Genomic DNA, 27,420 nt, shown 5'->3' with positions numbered 1-27,420 from the left:
GAGTTACTTGTTTAAGGGCTTCTATAGTGGCACCCCACAATCTATTTCCACACTTCAGAGAAGAACTGATGAGGGTAGACTTAACTGAAGAGAAACTGAAAGGGTTTATTGAATCTAAAGTGTGTACTTAGGCTCAAAACTGCTGCTCTGAAAAGACCTTGCCAGCTGCCACCTGGGGCTAGATACACCTAAACTCAAAAATACTCCCTTTATCTATCCAGCCATGCAAAGGTACTTTTCTGAACACAACCACCATCATGATCTTAATGGAACTAAGCTGCCTGCCTCATATTCCAAGCCTGACAGGACAGGATGAGGTAACTGGGCATTTCATTACTTATGTCTTTTGAGGTACTCATTCCAAAATTGTTTGGAAGGTACTTATAAAAAGATTGAGTTGCACTAGATACAAACACACAGAAGTATTTTTTTAAATCACACTTTATCTTAAATATGGTCAAACACTGGTACTCTTAACCAATAATCTATATTATTATTATTATTTGCAGCTTTCCTTTCAGTAAGCACTGAGAGGAGAAAATGAGGGCATAAAAGCCTGCAAAGCTATAGGTTTGGAGATGAGGTTATTTAATCCTTGCAAGAGGAAAAAAGCTTACCCTGAAATGGTTGTGGGCAACAGAACTTGGCATTTGTCCGCTTTAAGACTGAAATGGGACCTACTGGGGCCTTTGGTGAGGCTGGAATTCAGGTAGGCTATGGTAGGGTATATAACAGATACTTGGGATGGGGGTGGAGGAGGTATGCTTTTATTCTGAAGTCTGTGAGAATACTTTTCACAAAGCTACTCAGGAAAGTGGCATTCCTTGGGTGACATTTCATCTAACCTCCACTATGGCTAAGGTTTTGTGTACTAGAAATTGAGTGAGACTAATATTAGAAAGCATTTCCCAAAGAAACCTTAGGCCAGTACTCTTGACACTTTTGAGAAAGAAAATTAGGTTTGTGGTTTCTTAGTAAGTTTTTGTGCCTCATTTCTGCTTAACCTCAGGTGATGAAACGTAACCCAATCCTTAAACAAGGTTTGGACTTGAAATTTAATATTCCTTCCGTGTGTATGTGGGATTTTGGTAAGCAGACAATAGGTATGCTGATTTAAACAACAATTTTTCCATCAGAGAGAGGAGACTTTGATGCAGACTTTGTTCTGCATCTACATGATAGCAAACCTTGCTGTTTTATGTATAGGCAGTGCTATCATCAGCTGGGATCAAGTTTCCTGTGACTTGTGTGTAACTCTTAATAGTGAATGCTGTAGCCTGACTTAACACCACCGAGTTTTTGTGTGAGTCATATGTGTCAGGTGGTTGAAACACACTGCTGTTTAATCCTAGATCTAAGCTAACAGTCTATGCCAAAGCAAATATTTACAACCTTAATGGACTGCAGGATAAAAAGATGTCACGGTATTTACTTACGCCATATGTGCATCTTTCTTTCTGGTAGGCAGTGTGAGTTCACTAATTCCTGTAGCTTAACTACATAATGTTTCTTTAAATAAACCCACTGCGGTCTCGCTTACTGAAACAAAAAAAGTGAAGGTTTATATATAACCAGCTTCCCACTGCCGCCTCCTGCGCCGCTGGTTTCCAGGCCCTCTCCGACGCAAAGCACTTGAGCAGTGTGAGCGGATGTTGCATAATGTGATTATGGGCTGCTCTGAACTGAGGAACGCGTCCCACTTGCGGCGTGTTACACACGGCTGCCTCGGTTCTTTCATTGGAACAGAAGCTGTGATGCTGCTTTTATATTCCTGGCAGGTTTCAAACGCTAAAGCAGAAGATTAGGGGATTTGGGCTTATTTTTTTTTTTTTCTTCGTACTGAAAACCTTCAGTTGCTTCCTCTCTCTTACGCCTTTAGCTCTGAAGGAGATGATTACATTTCAGGTCATCTCTTCCTATGTCTGATCCCAATACACCACCCTAACTCACATTACAGGAATTTGCATGTATAGGTAATCAGGATTTTAAAAAGTCAGCCTCTAAAGTGTATCTACGCGGTGTATCTACCGCTGAGGGAACATGGCGGTGAGTTCCCGACTTGTCTCCACCACCAGCCGCATTCGCCATCCGGGCCGAACCGCATTCCTTGCCCTGGGTCGCGGCTGCCCTCGGGTCGCCACAGCCGGGGGTGCCGGCGGCCCCCGCCCCTCACACTCCCCGCCCTCAGCGCCCCTCGCGGCCGCCGCGCGGGGCCGGGCCGGCTCCGGAGCTGGCGCGGGGCTGCGCAGGCGCGGCGCGCGCGCTGTGTGGCGGCGGGCGCGCGGGATGCGGGCGGCGGGAGCGCATGGCAGGTGGCGGGAAGCGGAGGCCGCGCGGCGCGGCGGGACCGGCCGGAGAGCAGGTGGGGTTCAGCGGGAACACGGCCGGGGGCGGCGGGAGAGCCGCGGGCCTGCATCGGCGCGGGTGCCGTGTGGTGTCTGTGGGTCCTCTGTCTCCTTGGCCCTCGTTCCGGTTTGCTCCGCGGCTTTGGGGAAAGTCACAGGGCCCCGGGCTCTCCTGCGCGGCAGCCGCTCCTCCACCCGGGCATCTCGCGGGCACCGCCGCGCTTGAAGTGCGTTGGGCCCGCCGGTCGTCCCATCATCCCGGCGGGACCGCCCTGGCAACGGGGACACTCGCCGTGTCCCGGGTTACCTGGCGGCGGCCCTGCTTCAGAGGTGAAGCGTCTGCCGCATTGTCCTCTCCTAGGAACAGAAAAGAAACCTTTTTCTTTTTTTTTTCTTTTTTTTTTTTTTTTTGTTAATTTTTATTCTTTCAAATGGCGGGGGTGTCGGGGGAATGTAGCGATTCGTACCAATTCATGGAGACTTACGTGGGAATGGGGTGGTTGAGGCTACCGCTCCAGTGGAGTGTGCTCGTATGGATCATTTCCTAGCCTGCTTCAGTTCACGTTACATCATTTTTAAAAGCAAGTTCACCTTTAAAGCTACTTTTGAAGTGCTGCACTGAAAACTGCGATAGTCGTGATGTGGAATAGCACAGTAGTTCAAACAGCCGAGACTATAGGATTTTTGCTGTATTATTTGATCAGACATGACAAAATAGTATCCCTACTTCCAACTGTCTGTAAAACACAAATATGTTGTATGCAGTCTGCAGTGTGATTGGAAATGGTCATTTTAAAACAATGTAAAATTAGATTAAACCTTGAGATTGTTTGCTCCTTTGCTTAGTTACCTAATAGAAGTGCTTCTGTTTGTTATATTGACCCATTAATATAAAAGTAGCAGTTTGCTACTTCAGACATGTTTAGCACATATGTCAGACTGCACTTTTAATGGATTCTGTCTAAAACAGATGTTCTAGGCTGTACATATGCTGCTTTAACTAACAAACATGTCCTAATAGACCTAATCCTTGTTCCTCCATTAATAGAAAATCTGTGTAGAATCCTTTTGTAGAGCTGACAGAAAGCAACTAAATTAACTCTGGTTTGGGTTGTTTTTTGTTGTGTTTGTTTGTTTTATCTACAGAGTGAAAAAAATGGAGTTGTCAAGAAGAGAAGATCAAATCAGGCAGATATTCCTGATAGTCTTTGCCAAGAAGCAGAAACATGCTATCGGCTTAGACTGCCTGAGGACTTCTACCAGTTTTGGAAGTTTTGTGAGGAGCTAGATCCTGAGAAACCAAGTGGTGAGGTTTTAAATTTTGCCTCTTCTAACTTTCACTCCCAAAAGCAGCCTGAAGGCAGGCAAACTGGAAGTGATCAGATGCATTTCAATAAAGCTTCAGTTTTTCAGTTGAGATGGAGGGTATTTACATGAGTGTAAACTAAAATACTGGTTATAATCGCTAAGATGTACACTGCAAGCTTTCTAAAATGTAACTACTTAAGTTGTGCAATGTAAAGGAACTAAATGTGGTCTAAATCTGCCTTTCTTGCAGGTGTATTTAAAATGTTTAGTGTGGAACTCAAGTTTTCTCATGTATCATGGTTTAATCCCAGGCAACAACTAAGCACCACCCAGGCACTTGCTCACTCCCCCTTGGTGAGACAGGGGAGAGAATCAAAAGGGGGAAGGTGAGAAAACATGTGGGTTGAGCTAAAGACAGTTTAATAGGGAAAGCAAAAGCCACAAGCAAAGCAAAACAAGGAATTAATTTAGCACTTCCCATGTGCAGGCAGGTGTTCAGCCATCTCCAAGAAAGCAGGTCTGTCATGTTGAGCATGATGTCACATGCTATGGGATATCCCTTTGGTCAGTTGGGATCAGCTGTCCCAGCTGCATCCCGTCTCAGCTTCTTGTGCACCCACAGCCTCCTCACTGGTGGGATCAGAGGTTGAAAAGATTTTAACTCATTGTAAGCACTACTAAATCTGGATTTCAACCTCTTCAAGTTTATTATATAACTGAACATGGCATCCTGGTGTGCTCTAGAAATGACAGTATCTTCAGAGTCATAGAATGGTTTGGGTTGGAAGGGACCTTTAAAGGTGACAGAGTCCAACCCCCTACAATGAGCAGGGACATCTTCAACAGAGCAGGGACATCTTCAACAGGGCCAGGTTGCTCAGAGCTGAGTCCAACCCAGCTTTAAGTGTTTCAAGGTCATCCACCATGTCTCTGGGCAACCTGTTCCAGTGTTTTACCATGTGCATCATAAGACATTCCTTATATCTAGTCTGAATCTACCCTGTTTTAACTAAAACACATTACCCCTTGTCCTCTTGCTACAGGCCCTGCTAAAATGTTTGTCCCTACCTTTAATACCTAAAGTACTGAAAGGCTGCAGTCAAGTCCCTGGAGCCTTTCTTCTCCAGACGGAACAGCCCCAACCCTCTCAGCCTGTCTTTGTAGGGGAGGTGCCCTAGGCCTCTGATCATCTTCATGAGCCTGCTCTGAACCCACTCCAACAGGTCGGTGTCCTTCCTGTGCTGACAACCCCAGAGCTGGATGCAGCACTGCAGGTGGGGTCTCACCAGAGTGGAGCAGAGGGGCAGAATCCCCTCCCTCTCCCTGCTGCTTTGGATACAGCCCAGGATGTGTTTGTCTTTCTGGGCTGCAAGTGCACGTGGCCAGGTCATGTCCAGCCTCTCATCCATCAACACCCCCACGTCCTTCTGGGTAGGGCTGCTCTCCATCTGTTCATCCCCAGCCTGTGTTGATACCAGGGGTTGTCCTGACCCAGGTGCAGGACTTTCTACTTGGTCTTCTTAAACCTCAAGAGATTTCCATTGGCCCATTTCTTGAGCTTATCCAGGCCCCTCTGGATGGTATCCTGTCCTTAAGGAGTGTCATCTGCACCCCCCAGCTTGGTTTTGTCTGCATATTTGCTAAGGTTTGCTGCTCCCCGGTCTTGTGTAATTGCTAAAGATTAATATTGAACAATACTGGTCCCAGTACAGAGCTCTGAGGGATGCTACTCATCACCAGTCTCTGTCCAGACATTGGACTGTTGATGACTACTACTTACGAGATGTGTAATAACTCTTGAATGAAAGCTATCTGGTCAAAACAATGTCTTAGTTTTCCTTGTCTAGTGAATAGAGTGTTTGACTAAATTTATGGAAATTTTTGATACTTGAGCAACACAGAAACTTCCTGGTCTAGACACACACCTGAATGTAAATCAACTCATGGTTTGCTTTTCAGATGCACTTGTGTCAAGTGTTGGACTTAAGCTGGTTGGACCATATGATATTCTTGCTGGGAAACACAAAAAAGCAAAATCAACAGATGTGAACTTCAATCTTCATTGGAGATTCTTCTATGATCCCCCAGAATTTCAGACTATACTTGTTGGGGATAGCAGAACACAGTATCACATGGGATATTTCAGGTATTTTATTTCCTGTGTGCTCTTGCTCCACTGTAACTATGCATAGCTTTTGTCCTCTTTTTTTTCCATGAAGAGTAATTTGAGAATTGTGCACTATGACCAAACAAGAATCTTTCTTTTTTGTAGTAGGATATTAACACGTGCCTTTATCTTCTTATTTAAAAAGATCACAAGAACAGGACTTGAAGACTAGATTTAAATGTTTATTGAACTACCTCCTCCAGCCATCCAGAGCACCTTCACTCACTAATCTTTAACTTTTGCCATGATACTGGGAAGAAAATCAAATGGCCAGAAGGGAATATGTATTCTTTCTGCATGTATGGCTGTGAATTCTTCTCAAGGTTTGCTGTAAGATTCAGAGCTTTAGATCTAAGGGCATTTTTGGAAGGTTTCTGAAGGAGGTGGCAGCATGGTGAGGAGGCAGATTTAGTTTTACTTTGAAATAGGAGCAGTGGACACAGCCTGACTATTTTGTGTGTACTTTTTCATCAATAGGGATGTGCCAGATGAACTCCCAGTGTGGGTTGGTGCAAATGAAGCTAAGAAGGGTTGTGTGATTTCACAAGTTGGTGATAATGTCTTTGCTGCAGTCAAGTAAGGTTCATATTTACTTATATTTATAAAGAGCAGAATAGAGAGAAATTGTTAATTGGGAGGTGGGATGTGGAATAATGAAGCTTAACTGATGATATGTCTTTCGTAAGAAACCCCCACTTGTTTTCTGCCCCTGATGGCAAGTTTTAAGATTCTCTCAAAAGCCTTTGTAGGCTTTCTGACAGTGTTTTCCTTTCAGAAGTGAAATAGATAAGTGTTAGTTATGTCATTCTTTAAATATATTGGCAGTGACAGGCTCTAAATTGGAAAAAATACCCACTGGGTATGTTAAAATACTTTGTAAGTAGAGAAAGGGCATCTCAGACTGTGGTAAAGGAAATCTGAGTATAATAGTAGATGAGTAGCATCTGTCTCTTGTTCTTGCCTACATAAAAATACATTGTTTGTATATAATTAATATTTACAAGAAGTACCATTTCTGACCTGTGGCAGGATAACACTTACATGGATATGTAGGTCAGTCTCATTCATGGAGCTCTGCATGTTCCTGTGTCAGGAATGTAAACAATTGATCTCATCCCTGCCGGTTAAAGATGGAAAGCTCTCTAAGGACAGACACGTGTCAGTCAGTGAAAGCAGGCTGAAGAAAGGCTTCTGCAAAAGAACCCTTGTGCAGTGCAGAGTTAAACGAGGACATGTTTTGAAAGTATCATGGGGAAGCTCATAAATATGTATTTGTGTGCATGACTTGGATGACAAATGATGTATATGGCACAGAAGCAGCAAACTGAATGTTTAAGATAGAAAGATGAACAGCTACTGAGGCTGGGAGAACCTTCAGCACCTGCAGATTGCATAAACTAGATCATAAAGCAGATACAGATAAGAAAAGCCCAAGTACTGGCTGTGCCAAACTATTTTCTTTCCTCTTGTTAAGAGGCTTGTATTTTCAAATCTCTGTATAAATAAACTCGGGACTGCTAATCGCTGTTGTTAAGATCTGGAGGCTTAACATTTAAAAGGTTATTAGGTTTTTTTGTTTTCTTGATGTGTTTCTTCTGTTTGCAGATTATTTTTGTCAAAAAAACTTAAGGAAGTGGCTGATAAAAAGAAAAATGCTGTTTTGAAAGACATAGATGAAAAGCTAACAAGAACAGCAAAAGAACTGGGTTATTCTCTGGAACAAAAAACCCTGAAGATGAAACAGAGAGATAAGAAAGTATGACTTTCCTCATCCACTGGAGAGAACTAAGTTCTGTTAAATTTTTTTCATTTACTTCCTGTTTGTGTTTTTTCATCCTTCTAGTCAGTAAGGATGCCTCATTTAGGCATTTCCAGTGGTAATCAGTTCTCTATAAAACTTCAGGAGAGGGAAGATTACTACAAGTGTGTTCCAAATAATAGGATTAAATAAAAACACTTCAGTAAATCATAGCTTGGCATTCAATTACAAACAAAACAGAAAGAACAAACTACCACCAAGAAAACCTAGTAAGCACAATAGTCTTAAAAACTGAAACAAATAGAGGGCATGGAGAAAACTGCTTTAAATGGAAGATTCTTGTAAACAGCTGGGCTGGATCTGTTAGAAACAGGACCATTAAGGGTGATATGGATGATGATAGTAACAGGTTTTTCACATACCTATCAAAAATTATTAGGGTAGGAGGGGACTAAAGAAATGTGGCATAATGCTACACAAGTGACTACAAGGGTCTCTAGATTTCAGAATTCAACTGAAATGGAGTTTCAAGCTTCAGTTATTTCAAACTTCAATACTTGAAAGTAACTGCCATATAATTTGAAATAGTTTAAGTTGATGTCCTGGAGCCAGGACACTATATTAGGTTTGACCACCAGCAGTCAGGTGTTAGTGTTTAATGAGGTGAGTTTTTAGGTCACAGTACTTTCTTATGGTGCTATGTTCCATTTTCTGTCTCTTTTTTTCAGGTGGTGACCAAAGCATTTCATGGAGCAGGCCTAGTTGTTCCTGTAGACAAAAATGATGTTGGATACAGAGAACTTCCTGAAACAAATGGTAAACATCTTGTTTACTATATCCTTCTGCTTTTTTGAGTGAACAACCCTAAGTAAAAAGCAAACTGCATTCATATTTTCTACTTAAAGAATTTGAGTGGTGGGAGTAAAAGGTAGGAGTCCTAACCATCACACTTGGGCTCAAAGTATTGTCTTTAAAGGAACCAGGTGAGAATCAACAAAACCATGCTAAATCTAAGAAGAATTCCAGAAGTAGTTGTTCAGATGACCTTTCCTTTTGTATTGGCAAAGCCATGCCAGAGGTAGATCCAAAAAGCTGATCTGCATTCAGGGATTTGTGGGCTTATTTCTTATCCACCCCCTTGTCCCACTGTCGAACCAGAATCAGTTCCTTGATGCAATTTCACCACATAAATGCTTGTCTTCCTCTATGAGGAACTGAGAGGGATGGGCATGGGGCAAGAAAGAGCTTCCAAGGAAATGAGGAAGCTTCACCAACAGTTCAGGGTGTGCCCACTTAGCTTACGTGTAAGTGTGACATATGGATACAGTTTCACCACAGAATACTTCTGTGCAATATTAAATTTCTTTATTTAAACATCTAAATACCTGCTTTTGCTTTTTTGCAGCTAATCTTAAAAAAATTTGCAAGGCCATTGTTGATGCTCCGACTGATGAGGAGAGAGTGAAGGCCTTTGCACCCATTCAGGAAATGCTGACCTTTGTTCAGTTTGCTAACGATGAATGTGACTATGGAATGGGGTACGAACTGGGCATGGACCTGTTTTGCTATGGATCACATGTGAGTGCTACAACAATCATACTTCACAAAACTATGCGTTATTTTATATATGGGCTAGAATTGTTCTGCTGGAGATTAATTATCCCTAGGAATTGTAGAGGTCTGCAAGAATATTTTTAATTCATGAAGGTTGTTAAAAAGTCACACAACATCATTCCATGTTGAATTTAAAATTGCGTGTATGAAAGCCCAATCCTGCACTCCAGCAGCAGAGTGCAAAGTGTCTGATCCAAATGCACTGAATAGCTGGAGTCCCCTGTCCCCAGCTGCTTGTATAGGCACCCATATTAAACCAGATCAAGAAACAGCCTGATGTTTGTAGTAACCTCAGCTGCAAGAATGTGAACCCAGGCCAGCTGCCTCGCTGTACTGCCTCGTGTGGCTGCACAGGGCACCTCCCACGTGAAGTCTCTTTAGTTTTCTGCTAACAGTGAATATCATCAGTAAGGGGATTGAATTAATAGCATTTAGTTACACATAAAAATTATACTTAATGCTTTTTGTTCTGTATTAGCCACTGGCCTGTTGATAAAAAGGGTCATGGCTGTAACCAGTCTATGGCTAGAAATTAACATATGAAGTTTCAACATCAACCTAATATGAATGGATGGTCATAGAAACACCCCTGCAAAATAACTGCTCCTAGCAAAACTAGTATTGGCTGAGTGGTGCTCCAGAGTATCATGGGAAAGATAAGTCTTGCAATACTAAATGTAGGCCCAAAAAAGCTGTGCTGACACTGGTTAAAATATTTAGCCATGGAAATGGATGAAAACTGACTGCTCTTGCCATATGCTGTTAAATTACTAATGTTTCTTAGATTTCATGCCCTGCTCTGCTAAGTTCTGTACAGCATCTGAAAATGTGTGGTATTTTCCTCTAATATCCTGTTCATTTAGAACCCTTCTTTCGGAGACAAGGCTGCTTTAGCTGCTTAAATCTTTTCTACAACTGGAAGGGCAGTGAAGGACACAGTTCTTCCCATTCTTCTGATTAGGTAGAGGCAAATACTCATCTTCTGTGCTTTGTGCTTTTCAGCACATGAGACTAACCACTGACAAAGTCCTGCAGTGAAAAATTGTGTTTACAGTACTGTGATGTGTCTTGTCTGTCTTACGCTGCAGCTTGAAACACCTGTAACTTTGCAGCTGTTTTCTAGAACTAGAAACCTTCATCTTCTAGCTTAGTAAACAGAACAGTGGCTTCACACAAGTTATGCTAAGTTAGGTCCCTGCCTGTGTTGGAGCTCCTACTTGGAGCTGTTTTCCAGTTCTGACTGGAGCCTTCCTGTCCCTTTGCTTACAGAGCCAGAGAAACAGTGACACTTTATCTGTAGTCCAAGACATAGAAAAGAACTTGAATCTTGTCCCCTTTGTTTGAGAGAGACAATGGACTTACATGTACAATAATTATTGCAAATGCTAAATATGCTCTGATGTTTATACCTTTGAAGTGCTTAAATGGTTACTGTAACTAGTACCACTGTACTCCCCTCCAGTTGTGGGGTGGGATGAGACATGGGATTGTGACAGGATAGGGGACTTCATCCTGCGGGCTGGAGCTTGGGATGCTGTATTGAGTGGGACCATCATCTCTTGCACTGCTAACTCTTGGTTTCTCTCTCTCACTGCAGCAGCTCTGGCACCCCTGCCTGCTGTCTGTGGCTGTCACAGGTGTAGCATGAGGATGTGCTCAGCCATTTTGGGAGGGGTTGAAGGGAGCAGGGTGAATGGGGCGGAGCCAGGAGCTGGGGCTGCTCCTGGAATAAACAAAACCACTGAGGCCGAGGGCGGCTCTTGTTTTCCCTTCTCTCCTGCAGTACTTCCACAAGACAGTGGGCCAGCTGCTGCCCCTGGCTTACACCCTGCTGAAGAGGAACCTCTTTGCCGAGATCATCGAGCTGCACCTGGGCAACCGGCGGGAGGAGGACCTGGATCAGCTGGCACCCTGAGCCGGGCACGGGGGGGGTTGCAACGGGGGCGGCCCTGCAAGCCCGGGAGCGGGCTTGGCTTTGTGTGTGTTTGTGTGTCTTTTTGTACTCGGCGGCGGTGTCTCCTGCGGTCAGTAAAGGTTTTCTAAGGAACGCGCTGCTTCCCAGTGCTGCCTTTGCACGGCGGGACCGGAGCGGGGCCGCCCACGGGCGGGGCTGCGGCACTGACGCGCTCGCCTGGCCCTGCCCTGCCGGCCCCGGCAGCCAAACCTGGGCCAGGACTGGGGCTATAAGGAAGGGCAAGCTGCTGCCCAGCATTGCTTGGAGCACCTGCGGGCACCACGGCAGGGCCGGGCCGGGCTGGGCTGCGCTGCTGTGGCTTGGTTGCTGCCCGCCTGTGCCATACGCGTATCGAGCCCCACGTCCCTGCTCTGGGCCGTGGTTCTGCCATGCTCTGTTTCCCCAGTTGTGTCCCACCCCTCAGGTAAAGCATTCCCTTACTGCAGCATTCCCTTCTGTGGCAAAGCACTATCCCTGCTCCTGCATTGCTGGAGCTGGCTCAAGTGGGAGGAAACCAATGGGACGAAGGAAATGCTGACATTACAAGAGACAGTGGGACTTCACTGCAGTTACTACTTGATAATCAGAAGAAGCCATCTCTAAACATTATAAAATTAAACCCAAGTGATTTTGTACAAGGTGCAAATTAATTGACTTCAAGGTCATTATCCCCCAGTTCTGTGTTCTTGTTATTGCAGTTGGCGGTTTATTCTCAGGCAATTGGTTAAAGTAACAGTCCAGAAACAATGGAAAATAACATCTGCTCTTACTCAACAGCCCTGCCACCACACAGTGACTGACTTCCATTGTAGCAACTCAGATCAATACTAGTGACAGCAGTACTAATTACTACTGATAAAGATTATTAGCCATTAGCACTATGGTCATACAAGTCATTCCTGCCTTTTTAAGCAAAGGATTGACAGTTATCTGTTACTTCATGGTAAAAGGGAGCATTAGAGGTATAGTGTAGGTTAGAGTGCTGCAAAAGTATCGTGAGTTTCAAATGCACAAGATAATCACATGCCACAGCTCCTTCTGTAAATTTGACAACTTTACCCCTTTCACTCAGCATATAAATGTCCCATTTATTCAAGCACAAACATGCAGGCATTCTGTCATAGGCCTAAAGTTTTGTTTTATACATAAAAAAGATATACTTTCTGTCTCATTCCCCTTTTTATGTTTCAAGTACAGGAGCCCTTTACAGTAATGCCCTGTAAATCATACAAATACTAAAAAAGTAGAATCATGGAAAGGTTTGAGTTGGAGGGAACCTTAAAAATTCAACTTTTGAACTGTTAAGTATCAACTTAGCTCTGCTAAAATGAGGACCCAAGACTAGACCCCCATACTCCTCTACTAGCCCCTAAGGGAGAAGGAACTCTGTTACAGCAGCTGTAAAATGCCCGGTGTGCTGTGTATCATTAAACTCGGACAGGCTTTCTAGCAGGGCCTGCTTCACTAGGACAAGGAATAATGGTTTTAACTAAAAAAGAGTAGATTCAGACTAGATAGGGGGAAGACTTATTGTGAGAGGTGAAACACTGTAATGGGTTGCCCAGAGGGGAGGTACATGCCCCATCCCTCCAAGTGTTCAATGGATGATGCTCTGAGCACCCTGGTCTCATGGAAGGTGTCTCTGCCCACAGCAGAAGGGTTGGTCCCTTCCAACCCAGGCCATTCTGTGAAGTGTACATCATCACCAGATGGCTTTTAGACAATAAAAGGATCATCCACTTTTAACTATTTTAAATTAGAAAGCCAACTATTCTGTAATTAAAACAAAATCTCAAATGCTTATTTTGGAAAAATATCCCACCTAAGGCTGATCTGCTTGATGGGGTTGATTTGGCTACTGATTTGTAGCCACATGCTAAGCAATGCAAATACTGCATCTCCTAAACATTCTTTTCATCAAATCTTCTTACTAGTTTTGTATGTAAAATTCCTAGCTGTTAATTTTCTCTCAGGGAAAATGCAAAAATCAACACAAATCTTGCTTGTGAAAACAATGAGAAAACATGACAACAATAAATGGTCATACAGAAGGTTTTAATGCTTGATTAAATCATCACAGTAATGAGAATTTTTACTGTAATGATATGCAGTTCTACCACACTATTATAAATAAAAACATTAAGATCAATATTAAATACAGCTCTAGGCGACATCACAGATTAACAGAGAATGCATTCTTCATGAACCAGTATCTGAATGATTTAAAAAATAAAAAAATGCTGACACTTTCCCCCTCCCATCCACCACCTTTTTTTTTTTTTAATTAGTAACTTGAGTAAGGCGCTGCAAGTTTCACGTTAGAAATTTTTTGTTGCACAGCACAGGCACACATAATTCATTACCAGAACCTCTACTGCATGTTTACCAGAAGACATTTTAAATGTCAACAGGGAAAGCTTAGCAGGTTAAGAAGAGTAAACAGAGATGCATAATTTATGTGCAGCACTCAAGATCCACACAGAAATGAAACACAGCAGGAGTGTGAACTGTATTTTAATTCAGACAGCAGTCTGTAGAATTAGGTGCAAGTTAATACAGTACACACAGCAGTGTTTTACAACAACATCAGACATGGCAGAGATTTCAAACTAATTTAAAGTGATTTTTGTATGTGTAGTGAGTTTGTATTCTTCCACTGAAAAAAAAAAAATAAGACAACAGAAATCAGTGTCACAGACAACTTCCGGAGCTGCCTTCTGTAAATGGGACAATCCTGCTCTTTGTGAAGCTTCCTCTTCTTCAGGCTTATGTAATGTAACAGAGCAAATTTTTAACCACTAGCACTGACTTCACATGGAAGAGTACAGCTGCTTGTTGCCATGCTCCCATTTCAACATAGCCCAAGTCCCTGTTTATTTCCAAACCTGTTTTTTAGTACGAGGCCTGATCACTGTGATCCCCTGGCACATTTCACTTTCTATTGGTTCCAGTTGCTGCTGGAGATGAGATGCTAAAATGTAGATGGCAAGTTTTTGCTCAGAAAAATCAGTTAAAATTCAACAGTGCACTTACTTAAGCACAGCCATTTTTGTGCAGCTCACCAACAGTGTCAGAATTTTGGTTCACTGTGTTACTGAACTTACGATAAAATCATACTGCCTACTTTGTGAAAAAGATGTTTGAGGTAACTGTGATGAATGCCTTAGAGATATTTAAGATTATGATGTTAAACTTTTAGTGTTTATATTCTTGCCATTTTTGCAGTCTTGTGAGCATAATTGTTAAAGAAGTTTCATCCAACCTCATATTACAGAACATGATTTTTGTCAGCCAGATTTCTTAATTTTTTTCCTCCATCATTTAGGCTCATAGCATATTGTCATTTTTCCTCTGCCTGCAGTTGTGGTGGTGATCTGATAGAATGAATAGGAAACAAAACAATGTACTGTAAAGAAGTTAGGGATCCGTCAGTTCACCTCCAAGTGTGTGTGTGTTGCTGCTGAATTTTGAAGTCCTGCCGAAGTTTCAAGTACTGGATTCAATTCTGCCCTGCTGTTCAGGTGTGACTACATATAATTTACACCTCTATATACTTGGGAGAAAAGAAAAAAAGAGTCAAAAGCAATCTAATAGTTGCTTTCTCCGATTACTTTTGAAACCCTGCAGGTTTGGTTTTTTTTTACTAAAACCTTACTATTACTGTTCCAGTTATCTGCTAGTAAAGAAAAAAAGGAAATCCAAGGTAACGGCAGTGAAAGTTATATTTGAAAATGATCTCGTATGTATGTTGGATCATAAAGAAGCCATTTTCTTGAAACCCTTCATCTAGTTGTAAACATTGGCTAATCCTCCATTACTTACAGAGGATTATGAATTATTCTATAAAATCACATTAAAAAGGTAATTAGTTATGTGAGATATTAACTGATTCATATTTAATAGATTTTTTAATCCATACAAATATAAATAAAGAATGGTAAAACTTCAAGAAAAATAATATACATTTAGTGCAAATTATGAGTTACATTTCTTCCTACTATGTCAGCAGTGGAACATCTTTTGTGGAGAAGAAAAAATAAAAATGACCATTATCAGATTTTACAGGGGGGAAAAAGATCTCCAGTGTTGTAGCATGCATTTTTTACCAGATACACGCATACAGAATTGTTCCAGCTCTTAAACTAGTAGACTAGCAGTATTTTTCCTTATACTGCACAACATTGGTATATATCATAATGTTTTCAATAATACAAAAAATTGCATAAGACCAGGTCACATTATTGATACTTTCTGCAGCAAAACCAGTATTTCTCTTTTAAATACTGGTTTCATCTGGTTTTAGTTTTCTCATATCACGACAGCACATGGGTTGAAAGAAGTCTTGCACGGTTCTTGCAAAGTATTACCTGTTCAATGTGGTTTTGTTGCAGTGGCTCTGCACTGCCCCAAGCATTTCATGATGTACGAACTTACACATTTAATGGCACAAGAAAAACCTCCCTTCTTGTGATCACACCTCAGTAACTCAGTACATCTCAATATGAGAAACAACTGCTTCAAAAGGGCACACCAATTTTAAAGAGGTTTTGTTACGGCTCAGGAGAGAGAGAAATAAAGCTCTTCTGGAATGTAAAAAGGTGACGAGTAATAGTTAACACGCTTCATGAGTTAACACAACAGTTTTCAATGGTAAGAAGGGCAAGACCTTTCAGTCTCCACAAGATGGCTCAATTCAGAACAATCCCTCCAGAAACAGGGATTAATAACACATCTCTTCAATGCTGAAGTACCAGGCTGGGCTGGAGAATGCCACCACTTGCACGGCTCACCCACTGCACTATCATGGCAGACCTGATGTCTCGGGACGCATCCAGTGCAGGACAGCAGCTCTCCCTTCCCACACTCCCATCAGCCTTCCTCCTCGCCACATGCTCCCCCAGACTGACTCCTGATTGCCAGCAGCACTGTTACGTAAAAACCCAGCTCTCGTCTCTGATTTTAGAAGTTTTCCCCAGACTAAAGTGTTGTGCTATTCAACAAATGGACCTCCTCTTCCGTTTCCTCTCTCTCCTCAGCTATGGGTTTCAGTTGAACATTATGGAGGCGGGGTCTTGGTTTGCCGTCTGGGCCATATGACGGAGGATATCTTTTTTTGTTATAATGCCAAGGAGGCGCCTGAAAAGGATAAATGGAAGACTGATATTAATCCAAGCAGGAAAATAATGAACCGGAACAAATCCGTAGCCAAGTCCTTTTTGTTGACAGGAATAGGGCAAAAGTAAACAGCCTGATTTTCTTATTTAAGCAGAAACATTTTATTTATCAAAATGTTGAGGAACCACCAGTTTGATAAAACACAGCAATGCTGAGACACTGTATCAGATGGTCTCTGACAGCTGTAGTCCATTTTAATGAAATACAAGTCATCCAAGTAGAGCCCATTACAATTTTTATTTAACTTTTTGTTTCTACAAAAATCAAATTTTGATTAGCATATGCCAACAAAAAAGTAACAAAGAGGGACAAAGAAAAGAGAGGTATGAAAAAGAAGTGATACTGATCCCATTTCATAAGGGAGGCATGTTCCAACCTAGCCATCAGAAGTGATGTACTGCTTGATGGCCCCAAATCAAGCAAATCAAACTCCCCTTCCCTCCTTTTTTAAACCAGAAGGATCCTTCCAGTCTGACACACTGGCTCAGATTGAATATATTCATAGGAGCACACTGTTCCAGCCACGAAACTTTTGTATAATAAACAACAGCTCATTAGTTTTTGGAGTTCATGGCTTTAGCAAAAAATAAACTGTGAATAATAAAAGAAAATTTTCATTTTCCAATTTAGATACTGTGCTCTTATGACAGAGTCTTTTAAAACTATAACTGCGAAATATCAAATAGAGTGAGACTGTCCAAAAGGATAATATCACAAGAGAAGCAAAGAGCAGAATGAATGAGCTGCTGCCCTTGTTATTCTGGTTAGTACATTTCAATTTGTCTTATTAAAGGACGCATGAAATACTTGTGAAATATTAGCATAAAATAAGAACATAATTAGCATATTTTGCACATAAGCAGCTAAACATGGTGGGTATGTTTAGTAGATGTAACTAGCAACCCATGTCCAAATTAAGACAAAATCTACCACCTATCTAAGGGGTTAGTTCACAACATCATGTTTAAAACCATATCTAGATTCTGAAGTCAACAGCCGACATAGTAGCAAGCCACTTGGTGGCTAAGGGTATCACTGCACATTTTGTAAAGGAGTACACTGACTGCTGTAGGTAACAGCAGAATCACAAGACTTCACATAAAATCACAGGACTTTATTAAAAAATAAGAATATTTTTTAAAATCATGTTGATAAAGGGGGATTACAGGGAATATCTAATAATGCAATTAAAACATGCTTGTCTTTGCTTCTCAAAAGATGTGATACTTTGCTATTGAACAGCTATTTAAAGCTGTCCAAATCAGAAAAAGAAATTGGCATATACGAAAATCTTAGTTTCATTAGGCAGGGAAAAAGTATTCCTAGCTGCGTGCCTTCCCACCTGGGGAATTCAAGAGATCAACCAGCTGGATCTATGTGATCTCAACAACACAAGTTTCAGAAAGTTTACTGTTTACTTTCCTTTAATGTTGTGACTAACAGTATGTTCACATTTACAGCTTCATTTCTACAAAAGGATTTTGCACATGTTCTTTTATGGTTTAATACAAATTTTGAGCATAAGAAGATTTCGTTGTTCAGCCGATGTCATAAAAGCCCTGAACAGTTCACAAGTTTCATGCTTCCTGACTTCTAATGTGTCTAATTATGAGATCTGATATATCTAATCACCAAGGGTTCGACGTGCTGCTTTAGTTGCTCGAGATGCTCTAATATGTTCTTCTTTGTGATGATCCCCAAGACAATCCTGCAACAGATTATGTTATGCTAATAACTGTGTATGAAATCAAATTTAAAAAAAAGTTCTAATCATAATGAAAAAGGATTAGAGAAAACTAAAAACAGAAAAAAAAAAAGAAAAAGAATGGTTGCGGGAAAGCCAATGAGATAATTAAATGAAAATCTATTTGAAAGTCAGTATCCTTTCCCAGATTTTTCTTTTTTCCTTTTTCTCCCAAAATGCTGAACACAACTGGCTCTTTAACCACCCCAGAGCAGTATGTTTCTCGTATCAGGTACACATCAGGATAGCAAACTATCCCTTCACCCTAAATTCACATGGTTTTGGGCTTTAAAGGCACTGAACTAAAATCTACTTTGTATTTCCTTTGTTTAATAGTTACTTCTCCTCATGCTTACAGATAATTATTCACATTTTAACAAGCCACAGTAGATGAACAAAGTAGTAACTGTAAAGTCATAGCAATTGAGGTTCGATGCTGCCGTAGAGAGCTGGGCTATCTGGTGTCCTTACAAACACACAAATTCAGACAAATTTCTCATTCATGACAGGACAAATCAAGAGCAGCTCCCTGGAATGGATATTCTGGTACAAATTTGGAGGAGAGAGGCTCAGTCTTCTCTTTGTCATCTGCACAATTTCTGCACAATCCAATCTAGATTGGAACCAGTCTGTTGACACAAGTCTTTAAACCTTTATATTCAGTTTCCAGGAAATTTGCCCGCCAAAATACAAAGTAGTCCTTGATGGCCACAAGGCTATATGCTGTGGATAAATACCACCAGTACTAGTATTTATGATCTGGTCGTCTTGTAATGGACAGTGTGCTCGTGGAATGACACAAATTTGTAAACTGAAGTAGGATAAAATAAAAATTAAAGCCATCCATACTTCCTGCTACTTTATAATAAAATAGTTTAAAATGTACAGTAGAACTTGACATAGCTTTCCACAATCAAGCTTTCTTTAGAGGACATTTTAGCATCAACGTCAATGTTTGAGCACTCAACCACAACAGAAACTATGAAAAAAATTATCATAGTAAATATTTTCAGTGAATTGGAATTGATTCCAATTTCCCTCCCCAAAACAAGCAGAACTTCATGCCTGCACTAACTTCTAACTGTCAGATCATTATGTCCTTTCCGTATCAGAGAAAGGCTTCTGGAAACACTACTTGGTATTCCATACAGAGACGCATTGAAGAAAAAAAAAAAGCAAGCAGGAGAACACTTAAAATAAATTTGTTTCAAAATGCATCTGAAAAAACCAAACTTGGAAACCAATGCAATATTTAAAACATTTGCTACATACAGCAGCAGTCCTTCTGCCCACAAAAAAAACTAAGAAAGTCCCAGTCATTTCAGATTTCTTGTCCCAAGGATATTGATCAATCCTAAACATGTGGATGAGTAGACAACATTTCATTCCCCAGGTGCCTTAAAGACATGCTGAAGGGAAAGCAAGATACTATGGTAGGAGCATCGATGTTGCATGTCAAGTGTTTAATGCAAGAGATACAGGAAAGCAGAATGTTAAAGGAACAGCTGCACAGATAAAGATCATGTAAAAAAACAAGGAGCAGTTTAGATAAGAGGCAATTACAACGAACTTTTCGTTTCCATGCCTGGGGTGATTTATTTAGTAGATAATCACAGGACAACTCCCAACAGTCTCATTTACAAACATTCTAAATCTTAAAATTACTTTCCTGAAATATTTTGAATTGTAGAAACAAAAGTTGCAGATTGAAGTTCCAGAACTAGCAGCAGTTTAGTTGTTAGTATTCCAAAAAACAAAAGCTTGGTGGTAATCGCCATCACCAGACTCCAGAAGAGATACTGACTAGATCATTTTCTCCTCTACTCTTTATGAACCCAGTATTTGTAGGTGTTCAATAACTGCTGATACATTGCACCTTGCCAGAACACAGATAAGAATGAGAAAATACAGGCCTTAGACTGTGCAGCGCACAAGCCTAAACTTCTGCAAGACAAGTTGTGTCTCCTCCAAAAGCAACTTGCACAGATCAAACTTGCTGAATGAATTTTTAACAGAAAATCATAAAATGACTGAAATCATCTGCCTGCTTACTTGGAATACAAGGAAGGAGTAAGAATTTCAGAGAGGTGCTACAGCACAGCACGTTCTTAATGAACAGCTGGGGTCCTCTTGCAATACCAAACTTACGGGTTCAAATACCATGATCCTGGTGTATATCCTGGTTCAAATACTCTGATCCTGGAAGTGAAAATTACCGTATGTAACAAAACGCACAGCATTGCTGCCACTTCACTCACCCGTTGTGTGTTACAAGGCACTGCCTCAGACCCAGCTTCCGGAAAATATCCACCACGATTTCCATTGGTGTGTGGTCTGTCACGGTGAAAGGGCTCATATCAAGTATGCTTCTGAGCTTCAAAGGTCGAGGGCTTTCTGCTGGAAGCGATGGGGTATGCTGGGCAAAACATACTCTGGAACTGCCAACAATCCCTTCCTGCTTCTTTCTAGCACTTTCTTTAAGAGAGACAGGGAAGGGGGAGAAACAGCAGAGGAGAAAGAATTTATTCTTGGAGTAAGATGTTAGTGCAGACGGACAGCTCAATCGACACTACCAGACTCTCGCGTATGTTTCCATAGCCACTGCTTTACCCCCAGGAAGTGGTTGTGCAGAAATCACAAAAGCCATCTACTATTCAGCTTTAGTCATTATTCAACTCATTTTCTCACTCCAATAAGTAACTTTTATTTACTATAAAGAGGTGGAAAGCCTAAAAAAAATAACATGCAGGAAGCACATATTCAGCTCCTGAAGAAACTGCCAGGGAAAAGCCAGCCTCAATTGACAGCTCCCTGAACCTTTTCCTAATATCCAACCTAAACCTCCCTTAGCACAATTTCAGGCCATTCCCTCAGGTCTTGTCAGCAGGCACCACAGAGAAGAGATCAGTGCCTGCCCCTCCTCTTCCCCTCACAAGGCAGCTGTACCTGCAGTGAGGTCTCCTCTCAACCTCCTCTTCTCCAGGCTGAACAGACCAAGTGACCTCAGCTGCTCCTCACATGGCTTCTCCTCAAGGCCCTTCACCATCCTTGTGGCCCTCCTTTGGATGATGTCTAATGGCTCTATAACCCTCTGATAATCTGGCACCCAAAAGTGCCCACAGGATTCGAGGTGAGGCTGTCCAGTGCAGGAGAATCCCCTCCCTTGCCCAGCTGGCAATGCTGTGCCTGATGCACCCCAGGATATGGCTGGCCCTCCTGGCTGCCAGGGCACAATGACTCTTAAGCCAGACACAACCCGAGACTAAGCAACTTCCACTGTATAATCTCAGCAGCTGAAATGAGTCTTACTATGAAAGTGTATTCTAAGAAGAATGTTCTGCTATTCCCTCATTTACTCAAGTAAATGCAAACTTAAACCAGTATGGTGTTGGTAATAATTTCCAAGTTTTGGACATTCATATACATCCTACATACTGTAATAGCATGGTATACACAGTAGTAGGACCACAGGCAAAAATCTGACTGAAGTAAACAGTGTTATGTTCACAAAACATAACTTTTAAAAAGTTTCAGGAGAATTCTGTCCCTTTCTCAAGTGTCTTTGTTTAAGAGATATGTATCAAAAACCCCCAGCAGTTTAAGATGCAACTTCCATCACTTATTTCATGCATTAAATGTTACAGTTTTGTAACATTTTCTTACATAACAGTGTGTTTCTTCCTTTGGTTATGATAGTAGCCTCAAAGTACAGAATTTTTCTTGCCAGTGCACAAAGCACTGTCACAAGTATCACACAGGCACTAATGCCTGCCCGGAAAGAGACGGCCCAAACAGGGCTTGTGTGCTCATGTGCCCAGGGACACATTTCCCATTACACAAACAGATTGAAAAAACCTAAATAGATTGAATAAACCTAAAATAATTAATATTGCACTTATCTCTCCATAATACAATCCCAGTGGTTATAACAAAAGTAAATACCACACTGTCAGAAAGAAATAGGATATACATTTAAAAATTACTTGGACAGTAATTCTCACAGAATACTGCTGGTCTAAAATGAGAATTGCTCAATTTTGAAGAAGAATGTTAGCATAGTATCTCATTTCCTCAAGTAATGCTATCAAAAGCCTCAAAAAACTAAAAAATACCAGATTAGATAATGTTTTGACCTACTTAAGTATGACAACTTTTGTTTCTACAACACAGACAAAGAGATGAGGATTTTCTTCATTTCAGAGCCTGCTACTGGACATATATTACTATATACTTAAATAAATCTGGAGTCTAGAAACATACAGAATAAATTCTATTTTAAATATAAAATAATATAAAACAATTTAAATTGGCATACATAATAAAGCAATACTGAAAGTTAATTACCTATTGCAATAGTTAAATCTCTTCTTAGAGCAAAGCCCACTAGTCTCTGTGATTCTTTTGACATAATAACAGGAAAACCATTATAGCTGGTTTCATTGATCAAGTTTTCTATGTCTTCGACAGTCATATTATCCTGCGTCAGAACTGCTAAAGGAGGGTCACTTCTCCGAGGTCTCATCACATCAGCAGCCAGTGTTGTGTGAGTGAATTCTTCCTTTGCATCCAAGAAAGGATATCCATTCAGTCGGATGTGTGCTTCATAGATGCCTTCCCTACCAAAGGCATCTCCTACCCACTTACTGGTCATGACTGCAGCCATTAGGGGCACAATATATTCCAGCCCTCCTGTTAGCTCAAAGACAATAACTACCAGGGACACAGTCATCCTCGTCACACCACCTGCAAGGAAAATGATAGCCAGTAACAGTCAAGTATCAGATAATAATGATTTTAGAATTTTCTGCCTTCCTGTTGAGAACTACGAATGTAACTTTGACATGAAAGGTCATCTGACAAACACCTGTCTGCGTAATACCAACAAAAGCAGACAGAGAAAATTAACACAAAACTTCCAGAATTAAAAAAGAGAGTTCTAGGGCAAATTCATAGAAAGGGAAGTAATAAAGGGAATTGGAAAACACGTGCAGTTATTTAATACAAACTAAGAATAAAATTGTGTATTTCTCCATACCACATCATGGTATAGAGAGTACTGTGAAATGCAAGGAAATCGAGCAAAGTAAGAATTTGAAAAAAGAATGGAACTAATGCAAAGAAGTCACAGGTAGCAAATCAACAGCTATGTTGTCCAAAGGATTAGGAATTTAATGCTGTTGGTTAATCATAAAAGCTAAGCAGAATTATGAGCTGATGAAAAGAAATCTCTTTCTTGGACAACAGAAGACAGGAATTGTATTTCTCTTTTGTTATTACTTAAAACGGGTTTTTTTCTACTAAGGTTTCTGATGCCGTATCTTCATTCAATAAAAGACTATGAACTGTCTTTCAATGCATTCAAGAGTGGTTCAATTTGAACTATTAAAAACCAGAACAACCTCTCCAAAACCTAAATTTGTATCACTAGTTTGATTGCCCAAATGCACTTTTCCTTAAAGAAAAGATCTACTTTTCACAGGATGTGTACTAACAGCTTTTAAGTTTAATTTCTAAGGCCACCAAGTTTTAAGCAAGGACAAGTTTAGGTGCCCAACTTAAGCCTCTTTCCATGAAGCTGATTTTCAACAATTAGATTTGTTAAAAATACCTTACATGCTTCTAGAAGTTTTGTTTGAATTTCAAAATAATTTTTGCAATTCATGTAGATGTGGCAGCTGATCACACCACTTCCTTCTAATACTTTTAACTGTACTTGACACTGTAAATGCTCTACTTCATACATTTCAAGGAACTGAATTTTCTGACCAATGTAGTAATGACATCTCTTGATACCAAACAGAGAAAGCAATCACTACTACTTAAATTTTTCTATTTCTCTTCAATTTATATTTCACATTATTCCTCAGACCACAAGGATCTAAGGGTCTTGTGTAGACATGTGAATGTATTATTCTGGAGGGAAGTCCATATAAATAGGTGTTCCAAAGCTGTACAAGTTTATATCTCCTTTTATTTTTTAATAATTATTTTGATATATGAAGAAATCAGATACTTATTTGTTATATTTTACTTACCTAAGCATGCAGCAGCACCAACCATGGCATAAAGACCAGGTGTAATACAGTCAGCTCCAACTTCACACCACTCCTTGAAAATGAACCAGTCATGATGGTAGTAAGCCAGCTGCTCCACTGCAATTCCTACAATCCTTCCTGCTATTGCTCCAATTGCCATACTAGGTATGAACAGCCCAGATGGAACCTGCAACAAAAACAGAACTGTTGTCATGTTGCTGGGAACATACTTGACACATCACTTAACAAGTGATTTTTTAATATTTTTTTCTGAAAGAGATGCGAATGCTCAAACTGTCAGGTTGAAACCATGGAAAGTGATCTTGGAAGGTTAGTAGAACTTAACAGAATGCTATTGATATCTCTGATTGACTTGATTACAAAAAGCTATTTTATGAGCATGTTTGTTTATAACTTACTGTATTTAAGAGAAAATCTACCACCAATACAGGACCACGAACTAGACTTTCAGTGCCAACAGCACAGTTCTGTGCATGTCTAGTGTGAGCTGTGCTACTCATGCTGAAAAGTGTTCCTTACTATGTCCTGTCTCCCTTATTCCTTCATGTTCCTCAGAGTCAACATTCACTTACTAAACTGGACTGTCCTCCTAAACTCCTTCCTGACACTGCTATAAATTACATGGCTAACTGAACAGGTGATTTTTAAAAGAAGCTTTGTACTATTATTGCCATTTCCTATACAAATGAATGTATATAGAATGCTAAACACACTAAGAGAGAAAAAGATAATCCCCACTGCAAAAAGTAGGTTAACAATAGGTAAAAAAAAAAAAAAAGAAGCTTCTACCGTCACTTTAGTTACTTTAAATGTTTTTCTGCTACTAACTAAAGCCTTGTCACACAACCATGACATAGTAAAATGTTATTGCAAACTTCCTTTTATCAGCCATTTCATATAAAGTAACTGTTGTGTATCTTTTCTTCTCCTTACGAAGCTAATCTTTCCAAATAACATACTGGTACCTAGATGTCTTATTAAACTGCAAAAGCCTGCTGCTTCTCCTCACAGCAGTTGTTAACATCAAAATAATTTATACTGTGACTGAGGTACACGTGATTACAAATAAGGAGTAGAATTTTTACTTTGTCTAAATGCACCTCAACCCATCTTGTCGAAATAACATCATTAAAAATTGCATTCTTGGTGTAACAGGATATACCATGTAGTTTTTCTTGTACTGTACATCTGTGAAATTTAAGTATTGTGCAATTCCAAACTATAGATTTTTGTTGTGGTATTCAATAGCTGGTGCAGAAATGTATTTCAGGATTGTTGTTGTTGTTAGTATTATTATATTTTTTTCTGTAATTATGGTTGCAAAGATGATATCTAACCAACAAACCAAGGAAAAGCAAACATAGCTTATAAATATTATTACTGTTATATTTTGTCTGTATTTGTGGTTGCAAAGATGATTTCTAACCAAAAAACCAAGGAAAAACAAACGTAGCAAACATTATGTTAGAAAGCCAGCAGCATGAGTTTTGAGAAAAAGTTTAATAATCCTTCATTCCCATGCTGAATTACTTCCTATTTCAGTGTTGATAGAGGTAATATTCAATGCTATCATTTTAGTCAAGTATTCAAATTGTGCATTTATACCACTACTGTTATTTCCCACAATTAATTATGCATCTAAGCCCCTTTCTAACTGCTAAAATAAATTTTTTTTCCTGAGTGAAATTCTTTCTTGGGGAACAGTACAACAGTAACCTGAGAAATCCCACATTTCCAACATGAAACTAAATAAATCTTTAAAACTGCCTGAGATCCTATTGTGCTACAGCAGTATGCCACAGAAATTCAGTCTCCATGTGGAAATTGCATCCAAATGGTTTCTGGTCCTTTGGTAATTTAACTTTTTTATGCACTAGCTCCCTCTTTTTTTTCCATCATATGTGGATAATGGTTACAAGTCTAACTGTAATTATGATTTTACAGCTCCATTCTTTTGCCCCTGAATCACAAATCACAAAGTAGAGAGGAATCTTCCCAGAGTAGTAGCAAGGGAAAACAGCTAAGTTTTTCCTCTTCTCAGCTTTCTTCTCCAGGGCTTGCTTTTCAGCAAACTCAAATTACACTGCAGAGGAAAAGATTTGTTCTATGTCACATGTGTCATCTTTGAAACAAGCAAGGATTAGGATTTAGGTACAACTTCCCACTTCTTTGGTAGTGCAGCTGCATACCAGTCAAGTTCTGAGACGAAACTGTAACTCCTTCCCACCTGTTGATCAGCATTTAGACACAGTAACAAGTGTACTGATAACAGGCAGTACAGTATAGGTACTAAAGCCTGAAAGAAAAAAACAAACCAAAAACGCCAAACCCCTGCTGTATCAGCCTCCTCGTAATACATGTCCACAGCAGTAAGAGCAGCAGGAATCACTTTGCCTCACAGGCAGCAGCTGGGTAGCTTTGCTCACCTCACAGGAAAACAGTTCCTGTGGGGAAGACGTGTGTTTGCAGATGGCTACAGCTCCAGGAACAGACATGGAGAGCCCACAGGATCCTTTATAATTATTTAAATGACAATGTAATATTATTTCTTTTCTTTTCTTTTTTTCTATTTTGAATTTGCTTCTTTTATAGAGATAAAGCTTATAGTGCAAATAAATATAATTGAAGTAACATCCTCTTCTCCAGATCCTGGCTGACATTCTAATTAACCATATGCTTTAAAGCTTCCAAGATATTAATGTAGCACAATTCCATCAATGACAGCAACATGACTCCTTGCCTACTGGCAAAGTAATAAATATATTCTCATAACTTCAAAAAAAATATTTCCACCATGCTGAAGTTCTGAGAAAACAAATCAAAACCAAATGAAGTATAAGCTCTCCCATTCTGTAAACTAGTTAATTCTAATATGCAGTGTGACCTTATGGTGACAATCCCATGCAAAAGAGCCAGATGCACATGAACACATGAATGGTAAAATAATGTCCTAGATATAAATGAAACACAGTAAGTGAATACAAAACTAAACAAGAGATTGAAGCAGTCACATCACAGAACACTGTCGGAGTTACGGACCTAAGGAAGACTAGCACACAAAATACACTCTATGGATTCCTCTTACCCACCAACCAATACATAGAACATAACTTCAAATAACAGCCTGCGACATCTTCTAAAATACCAAAACATGAGGAACACAACATGGTGTTATAGTTCCAGAATAGTCGAGGTTGAAGATGACTGCCCGAGATTGTCTACCCCTGCTCAAGCAGGGTCACCTACAGCAGGCTGTCCAGGCTTGCAACCAGTCAAGATACGAGTATTTCCAAGGATG

At 40.3% G+C, this 27,420-nt stretch overlaps 2 protein-coding genes across 5 annotated transcripts in view; one reads left to right on the top strand and one right to left on the bottom strand.

The window, feature by feature from the left end:
• The first annotated feature begins 2,288 nt into the window (after positions 1–2,288).
• On the top strand, positions 2,289–12,678 carry HPF1 (histone PARylation factor 1). Its single transcript, XM_082282429.1, has 8 exons — positions 2,289–2,362; positions 3,492–3,651; positions 5,613–5,799; positions 6,298–6,396; positions 7,426–7,576; positions 8,308–8,395; positions 8,985–9,157; positions 10,977–12,678. Exons 1-8 carry the CDS (start codon positions 2,306–2,308, stop codon positions 11,106–11,108), a joined length of 1,047 nt encoding a protein of 348 aa, XP_082138555.1. The 5' UTR covers positions 2,289–2,305; the 3' UTR covers positions 11,109–12,678.
• A 505-nt stretch (positions 12,679–13,183) lies between these two features.
• The window catches only part of CLCN3 (chloride voltage-gated channel 3), a 66,001-nt gene continuing 51,764 nt past the window's right edge, over positions 13,184–27,420 (bottom strand). For 2 of the 4 annotated variants that reach the window (XM_082281855.1, XM_082281857.1), the window contains 4 exons: positions 24,102–24,288; positions 22,411–22,809; positions 20,325–20,541; positions 13,184–16,283 (listed from right to left, as the gene is read on the bottom strand). In XM_082281855.1, coding sequence (XP_082137981.1) covers positions 16,193–16,283; positions 20,325–20,541; positions 22,411–22,809; positions 24,102–24,288 — 894 coding nt within the window. In that variant the 3' untranslated portion in view covers positions 13,184–16,192. Of the gene's footprint in view, positions 16,284–16,412; positions 18,031–20,324; positions 20,542–22,410; positions 22,810–24,101; positions 24,289–27,420 lie in introns of those variants that run through there. The other 2 variants (XM_082281858.1, XM_082281856.1) reach the window with 2 other exon arrangements.

The sequence above is a fragment of the Coloeus monedula genome, assembly GCF_965178545.1.
Source record: "Coloeus monedula genome assembly, chromosome: 5".
Classification (NCBI taxonomy): domain Eukaryota; kingdom Metazoa; phylum Chordata; class Aves; order Passeriformes; family Corvidae; genus Coloeus; species Coloeus monedula.
The sequence above is the reverse complement of the archived record's forward strand: the minus strand, read 5'-3'. Positions and strand labels throughout refer to the sequence as shown.